At 44.5% G+C, this 8,983-nt stretch overlaps 1 protein-coding gene across 1 annotated transcript in view; it reads left to right on the top strand.

Annotated features, from left to right (window-relative positions):
* The first annotated feature begins 5,086 nt into the window (after positions 1-5,086).
* URI1 (URI1 prefoldin like chaperone) overlaps positions 5,087-8,983 on the top strand; it is a 42,686-nt gene continuing 38,789 nt past the window's right edge. The window contains exon 1 of the mRNA XM_026713933.2: positions 5,087-5,368. Within this exon, the coding sequence (XP_026569718.1) occupies positions 5,315-5,368 (54 nt within the window). The 5' untranslated portion in view covers positions 5,087-5,314. The remainder of the gene's footprint in view (positions 5,369-8,983) is intronic.

Genomic DNA, 8,983 nt, shown 5'->3' with positions numbered 1-8,983 from the left:
TGAATTAACAAGCACAGTTGTATATAATCCCTTATCCTGTTTTAGTGGGTGAATCGATCAGAAATCTGTATCCCGCTCTATTCTGATGCTACGCCTAGAGATGTCAGTGTCAATCTAATATCAGATTTTCCTTTTTTTAAAAAAGAAATTGGATGGATTTGAAGCTGTCATTATAACTCCTTTGATTCTTGAGTTGAACTGGTGAGGGTTGCATGTGGAATGCCCTTCCGGTCAGTCCATTTAAAAATATACAGGTAGTCCTCAACTTACGATGACTGCAATTGAGCCCAAAATGTAGGTCGCTAAGTAAGAAATTTGTTGAGTGTGTTTTGCCCCATTTTACGACTTTTCTCGCTGCATTTGTTAAGTGAATTGCACCCCCAAGCCACACCCACCATGCCATGCCTATCAAGCCATGCCCACAGAACAAAATTGAAAATTGAATCCCTTCACTGGAATTGCACGTTTCTGGTCATAAATGCGAGTCAGTTGCCAAGCATCTGAATTTTGATCACATGACCATGGGGATGCTGCAACAGTCATTAAGTGTGAAAAATGGTCATAAGTCACTCTTTTCAATGCTGTTATAACTTTGAAGGGTCAATTTTGTAAGTTGAAGACTACCTGTATTGCAAATGAAAAAAGGGTTTTCCCTGTCCAGTTTTTTTCTGATCCCTGGGAGGCGGTGGTCATTTCCGTTTCTTAGCCAAAGGAGCCAGTGTTGACCAAAGACTTTTCCGTGGTCATGTGGTCAGCAAGACTACATGCTAAAGATGCACAGAACGCTCTTTCCCTTATCCTCTCCTCCCTGCGTGCCCTAGGATGGAGAGGGGATGGGCCTGGGTCCTCCTCTGACTGCCCAGCCGGCCTCTGCCCTTCCCCAGCCTCCTCCACAACCTCCGGAGCCACACTTCCCCTCCCTGTTGGCTGTTCCTCCTCTGCCTCGGAGTCAGCCTCTAACAGGGGGATGACAATTGGAGCTCACACTGTTGTGTGACACTCAGGTCTCAAACCCAGGTTGTCCACTTTCCAGCAGTCAAACTGTGTCCTTAAACCACTGAGCACGCATACACACACACGCCCATACAGGAAAACATATTGCAAAAAAGAAAAACTAGGAATGGAAATCCTTAATTTTCTTTATTCAGGACAAACAAGTCCTATCTATATTCACAAGCTTCTGATTTAACGTCAATGGGTTAAATTAACTACACACTGAATCTTGGTCTAAAGATACATTTCATTTTCTTAGAGGAGCATCTGCCTGATATCTCTTCTTTTTTTCCTCGTGTGGAATTTTTAATGGAGGCATTCGGCAACCATCTCATTTTGTCTGTATCATAAGGACGATATAGTAACTCGTTTTGCCTTGCGAAATGCTTGTCAACTGCCAGATTGCAGACACAGAATATTTCTGTTACTCACTAAAGCAACCATTAGTGGCACACCCACTGGTGAAAAGTTGTATGAATTGACACAACTGGAGCCATTGGTGCACTTGCTCACTGTATTTAACAGATGCAAAATGGTGAGCCTTGCAATAAATTTACTATACTGTATCTCATTTGTTTACTTCATGCTGGGTTTTGCTGTATAATGGATACAGCTATTTACAAATACCGTATTTTGTTTTTTGTTTTTGTGGTTTGCTCGTTTGCTTCAAACGTTCAACAACATTTCGGGGACCTTCAGTATCCTTAGCATCTCAACACCACATATGAGATATTCCCTGATTATAAAGTTGATTATTTAATTAGGGCCTTTCTCATAATGCTGCAAAGCTACAGCAAGATGGAAAGGAAGGTCTTTAGCAAAAAAAAAAAAAAAAGAACTACAAAAATAGGAGTTATATAAAATGGCAAGAACTCTAAGTCAACTTGCTGGTGAGGGGCAGATGATTATATAATAAGCACAATCAATAAACCCTCTAGAACAGGGGTCCCCAACCTTTTTTGTGCCACGGACCGGTACCGGCATCACACAATGATCTGCGGACCGGTACCGGCATTAGTGCGCATGACCAAGGCAAGACGAGCCAAGCAACCGGCCAGCCAGCCATCCCCCGCTTCTCCCCACCACCTTCAGCTCCTCCTTTGTACCTTTGTCGATGGGCTTCGGGTCGCCCAGCTCGCCTTGCCTTGGATGCTGAAAGCATCCTCGTGCCTTAGTTTCGTTCGAAGCCCCCTCCTTCGATGAAACTAAGGTGCGAGGATTCCTTCAGGACCCAAACACCGCTTTCCAACTGGAAAAGCTCACCCGGAAGCACTTTCTCGTCAAACAAGATGGCGGCGCCCAGCAAACCGGCGGCCCAGTAGGAAATATTCCACGGACCGGTACCAGTCCGCGGCCCGGTGGTTGGGGACCGCTGCTCTAGAAGACCCCTGTTCTAAAATGTCTTATTTAGTAGTATTTATCCATCAGTAGGGTGAGAACTCTAAAATGAGTTTCATTTGGACTAAACTCAAGGTTTCTGTTCTAGTTAATTATGACCATTGAGTCACAAGCTCAGTTCATCTCAATAGCAAAGTGCTTTAAAAACCCGACTTTTAAATCGATTCCCTTAAACAAGTTTCAGTAAGCAAAACATGTATTATCTGGCTCATTAAGTGCTTCTGGTTCCTTCTTACTTCAAACAACAGGCTGCTTTAAGTTCTGCAGCTCTTTTGTGGAATCCGTGGAACTTGCAATCTATTTTGTCATAATACGAAGTTTTGACTAGTTATCTGCACTGTATACCCCACAATATACAGTACATATATTTTGAAGATGTGATGTCCTTGAACCTAAAAGAGGCTGGGAAGACATTGTCTGAGGAAAGGCACTTAAACAAATTAAAATAGTATCTTATTTATTGAAAACATTTATAGATCTACCCATGTTATACAGTATCAAACTCTGGGCAGCTCTCAAATGATAGGAGTGACATTGAGTAAGTGTCCTATAACCATGATGGCAAACTTACGGTGTGGGTACATGAGCTGTCGCCCCAGCTCAGCTCCGCCGTGTGTGCATGCATGCATGGGCCTCCCACCGGCCAGCTGGTCTTTGGGTCTCTGCCATCACTGTCCTATAAGGTTAAGATCCGGTTCCATATATTTATAAAAATTAAGGTTTGATCATATGAAAGATGTGAAAATCCACTGGATTTTTAAAAACTATATTAAAATCTATTTACCTCTTTTTGTATTATGCTTTCTTTTGCAACATATATTACTGTATAGGTCCCCCCCCCTTCTGTTCAATTATGTCCAATTCTTGCATGGACAATGGACAATTTTCTTGGCAAGATTTTTCAGAAGTAGTTTGCCATTTCCTTCTTCCTAGGGCTGAGACAGACAGGGTCCAAGGGCATCCGGGAGGCTTATAAGGTGCGGTGATGGTCATTCCAGAATACAATAAATTATATGAAATTATAATTACCACACTGAATAACATTTCTTCAGTATGTTTATCGTAGTTTTAAATTAATGAAATTAAAGAATTGTAATCTTGCATGTTTTGGAGATAGTGTGAGAACAATGGAATCTAGTTTATCTTATTTCCTACTGGCATAAGATCTATCGAATGGCATTATATTTGTAATAGTTGAACAAATACATTTATTCACTTATTATTTATCTGCCTGACAGGGCTGACCATTGCTGGAGTTGATATCAGTGGGAAGTCTGAAAGGTTGGCAGGTGGAGGATGATGGGATATGCAGCCTTATTTCTGCTGTGGATGATGGGAAAGACCGAGACACAGTCTAAAACTCAACCGGAATCAAAGTCCAATGTCGTATCTTGGGGTGCATCCTTGCCATGGCTGTGGATGATGGAATAGATTCAAAGGCAGTCTAACTGATGATGGGAAAGGATTAGAGGCCACTAGGGATGAAGTGCATCAAACTCCAATGTTACATCCCGGGGTGCAGACTTACTATGGCGGTGGATAATGGGAGAGGCACAGGGCAGACAAACAGCTGGAAATAAAGACAACTGAACTCCAATGTTACAGTCTGGAGTGCCGCCTTACAATGGCTGTGGATGATGGGAGAGACTCTTTATAGAGAGGCTGTCTGGTTTAGCTGCGATTGTAGCCCAAACTCGAGGCCACCCATTTTTCTGCTGTGGATGATGGGAAAGGATTAGAGGCCACTAGGGATGAAGTGCATCAAACTCCAATGTTACATCCCGGGGTGCAGACTTACTATGGCTGTGGATAATGGGACGGGCACAGGGCAGACAAACAGCTGGAAATAAAGACCACTGAACTCCAACGTTACATTCTGGAGTGCCGCCTTACAATGGCTGTGGATGATGGGACAGGCCTAGGGCAAACCCTCCACTGGGAATGGCAGGAACCGAACTCCACTCCTGGAGTGCACCCTTGCTCTGGCTGTGGATGATGGGACAGGCCTAGGGCAAACCCTCCACTGGGAATGACAGGAACCGAACTCCACTCCCGGAGTGCACCCTTGCTCTGGCTGTGGATGATGGGACAGGCCTAGGGCAAACCCTCCACTGGGAATGGCAGGAGCCGAACTCCACTCCCGGAGTGCACCCTTGCTCTGGCTGTGGATGATGGGACAGGCCTAGGGCAAACCCTCCACTGGGAATGGCAGGAACCGAACTCCACTCCCGGAGTGCACCCTTGCTCTGGCTGTGGATGATGGGACAGGCCTAGGGCAAACCCTCCACTGGGAATGGCAGGAACCGAACTCCACTCCCGGAGCGCACCCTTGCTCTGGCTGTGGATGATGGGACAGGCCTAGGGCAAACCCTCCACTGGGAATGACAGGAGCCGAACTCCACTCTTGGAGCGCACCCTCGCTCTGGCTGTGGATGATGGGCCAGGGCTCTTTAACGAGGCCTTCTGTGCGGTCCCATCCACCGGGCACCATGGCAGCCGCCTCTTCCCCCCCCCCCCCCCCTCAGAGGGTCGGGCAAGCGAGCTGAGGCGGCGGCGGCCCGTCCCGTCCGGTCCGGCGGGGCACCGCGGGCTGCGAGGCCGAGCGGGGAGGCGCGGCGAGGGGAGCGGCTCTCCTCCTCCTCCTCCTCCTCCGCCGCCGCCTCCTCCTCGTCCTCCTCCTCCCCCGCCGCTTCCCAGACTGCGTCGCCCGAGCGGAGCATCGGCGGCGGCGGCGGAGGCCGTCCCAGCATGCGAGAGTGAGATGCCTGCACGGGCAGCTACGGCCACGGCATCGGCGGCGGCTGTCCCCCCTCGGGCCGAGGCGCCCCGGATGCGACTGCGAGGCCGGCGCCTGGCGCGGCACAAACACTTCTATAGGACTCACTCGCCCCGCTGAGGCCGCGCCTCGAGGCCCGCCTCCCTCATGGAGCCCCACCGCGCCGCCTGGCTGGGCCGCCTGCGGGACTCGCACGGGAAGGTAACCTGCCCGCCGTCGCCGTTGCCGCCGCTGGGCAGGCCGAGGGCCCCGCCGGGGGTGTGTGTCAGGCAGGCGAGTGGCGGTGGGGGAGAAGGAGGCGGCGGCCTTGCACGCCCGGTCAGGCCCGGTTGGTTGCCCCTGCGCCGCTTCCGCCTCTTCTGGGCTTCGGCTGCGTGCAAGGCCTCGCGCTTCCCCGGGCTCGCTTTGTCTCCTTCGCTGCTCCCCTTTCTCCTTCCCTTCTTCTCGCCTTTGGTCTGCTTTCCTTGTCAGTTCCTTCCTTTACTCTCCCTTTCCTACCTACCTGTTTATTCTTCCTATCCCTGCTTATCCTTCCTTCCCTCCTTCCCCACTCCCTTCCTTTTTCCTCCCTCCACCGTTCTCCTTCCTTCCTTCACTCTCCCTTTCCTACCTGCTCATTCTCCCTATTCATTCTTATCCTTCCTCCCACTCTCCTTTCCTTCCTTCTTCACTCCCTCCCTTCTTTCCCCTCTACTTTCTCCTTGCTTCCCTCCACCTTTCTCCTTCTCTCCTTCCTTCCTTCCTTCCCCCTTTCCTACCTGCTCATTCTTCCTATTCATTCTTATCCTTTTTCCCACTCTCCTTTCCTTCCTTCTTCACTCCCTCCCTTCTTTCCCCTCTAACTTTCTCCTTGCTTCCCTCCACCTTTCTTCTTCTCTCCTTCCTTCCTTCCTTCCTTCCTTCCCCCTTTCCTACCTGCTCATTCTTCCTATTCATTCTTATCCTTCCTCCCACTCTCCTTTCCTTCCTTCTTCACTCCCTCCCTTCTTTCCCCTCTAACTTTCTCCTTGCTTCCCTCCACCTTTCTCCTTCTCTCCTTCCTTCCTTCCTTCCTCCCTCCTCCCTCCCTCCCTTCCTTCCTTCACTCTCCCTTTCCAACCTGTTCATTCTCCCTATTCATTCTTATATTTCCTCCCCTTTCCCTCCCTGCTTTCTTTTATCCCTTGCCTTTTTTTTCCTGACTCTCCCCTTACTCTTATATAATCTATTACCTTCCTTCTCCCTTCCCGCTTCTTCTTTCCTTCCTTAATTCTCTCCCTATTCCTAAGCTTCCCTCCCTCCCTCCTTCCAGTCCATAAATTGGTTCTTTTTTAGGTCTAATATCTTCTAAAAAAAAATAGCAGCTTGTAATTGCTTTGTGCCGTTAAGACCAGGTTAGAATTTGAATAGGAAACTACTAGGAAATCTCAGAACTGTATTCTACCCTGGGAACTTAGTCTATATGTCTGTGTCTATGTGTGTTAATTCTGGAAGAAGATGGCAATCACTTTGGTATGTTTCCAGGAGAACAACATGAAGAGAAGTCACCAGAAGTCCAACTGAACTCAAACGAGTTGGTGCCTTTTTAATAGTGAGAAAAGTTGCATGGGAAGTATCATACTTTTATCTGTTGCCCTGTGCAGATACGATCGAGGGCCTACAGATTACAACCCAACAACAACGGTAGAGATTAAAGGATTTGTAAAAGAAAACATTAAAAAGATATGTTAGAACAATACTGTTGTATGCACTGGATAGTCACAGGTCTAATAAGTAAACAACGAAAATGTAGCTATAAAGTCTTATTGTATTTGTGCACCCAGGTAAAGTTTTTGTTTCATTCAGCCATCATGTGTTTGCTAACGTAATGGCATACCCCATTATAGTAAACAAGATAATGGATTTATGTTCAGTACTTCATATATGTCTAGGACCTATATTGTTAGATCATTTATTCAAACAGCAATGCTTGTAAAATATTTGTTTTTTCTGAGCGCTAACATCTCATGCATTTATTTGGGACTGAACACTACCCCCAAATCATTAGACTGTCCAAATGTATGTTTTTTTGTATTACTTTTTATATCTATTTCTTCCAAGGAGTGATCTGACCCTAATTCTCCCTGTTGATAATAAGATAGTTTTGTCTATACATAATAATTGCATAAGATGTGCGTATAAGCTCTGAGCTTATCTCTGACCTTGCAGGGAATGACAAAAAGAAAAACTAACATGTTTAACACAATCTTGTTCTTTGAATCATTCTGATATACTTATAGTCGCAATGCTACTGCAATCAGTAATGTTTTTCATGTTTGGAAATTCTCCGTTTTTGGTAAGGTACATAACAGCACAGCCTTAGATGAGAATAGTCAACCTGATTTATTCTACCTTAATTCTTTTCATATTTCTTTATTCCAGCTTCAATATTTCACTATTCTAACTTCAAGGCTACTGCGTTAATCTATGTGCATATAACAGATTGTCCCTTTTTTCAAAACATGGCTGGTAGCTATAACACTTTTATACTACCAAAAAAAAAAAAATTGGTGCAAACTGTTTCTCCTACTTCTTTGTATTTACTTTTCACTTTAGTGTTCCCTGTCCCTTTGCATTAGGTAATTATGAATGAAATAAATTCATATATTGATGACTGTAAAAGAGAACAACTGGATGGATTCAAGGCACTGTTCTAAATTTTAATGGGATTGAATATTTTGTGATGTCAGTCAAAACATTCTGGTTTATGATTATGCTTTAGTGTTCTGTATGGACCCAGTCACTGTGACTTACTTATCAAAACAAAGTTTTAACAAACTTATGTATCCTTTGCTTCCTATAGTATGAAGGGTAAACTTTGCATATACAAGTATAATGTAATACAAAACTAATTCATACAAGTACAGTAGGCTAATGAAATATAGAAATGAATACAATAGTACATGAGATAAGTATAATAGAATTGTAACTTAATTCTGATAAATATATTGGGTTTTTTTTCAGTTTTCCTTTTTTTCTGTTCAGTGCCCTAATCATGACTGAAACAAATCTTCCAAGCTTACTATTATGTAAACAGTATAGTGTGCTATAATCAACTAATTGAAATCCATACCTTACTGGCTGATAAAATGCCTTTTAGAAAAATAATTTTAATTTGCCCTGAACATTTCATCATGATTGTTGAAATCTGGTGTCTCCTATTAAGTACAATAATTGGCATTAGCTACCTTAGTTGCTATTTTCTGTATTTTGTTTATGCTTAATGTATCAGGAAGGACTAGCCTGTTTAGTTTCATCAGATTTTAAAACAATAAAACATACAAGCACATTTACTGAAAAAGCTTCCGTACATCGAAAGCTGGGAAATGCTGCAAGTTACTTGCAGTAAATCAGCGACCATTTCAGACTCAAAATGTTTTAGGAATAGAGACAATACTAACCTTTTTAAGGCTGTTGAAGTTCAGAAAGCTTAGGGAAAAATTTGGAATTAATTTGCATGTAAACTCCAATTCAGGTTTTAGGTGAATCTCAATGTTCTATTGAAAATATAGCATTCCCATGAGTTGAGCTCCATATATAACACAGCTGAAAGGATGCTTCAATTTCCCAGTTATCCCCACGTGTCTTTTAGCAGCTCTGCCATCAGTACAAGTTAATAGTACAATCTGTTGTAATCAGCTACTTTGAGGATCATTTTGGTTGAAAAACAGTGTCTACGAAAAATCCCCAATAGGCGGTAGGCAACTTTCATCACCTGAATTTTGTCAATCTTATTTTCAGTAACTGAAAAAAACAAACAAACCCTCAAGTTACCTTTCATGGTAAGGCGTTCTGTTT

Source organism: Pseudonaja textilis, chromosome 11 (genome assembly GCF_049901715.1).
Source record: "Pseudonaja textilis isolate UNSWEBS1 chromosome 11, rPseTex1.2, whole genome shotgun sequence".
Classification (NCBI taxonomy): Eukaryota; Metazoa; Chordata; class Lepidosauria; order Squamata; family Elapidae; genus Pseudonaja; species Pseudonaja textilis.
Note: the sequence above shows the minus strand (reverse complement) of the source record. Positions and strands in the feature narration are given on the sequence as shown.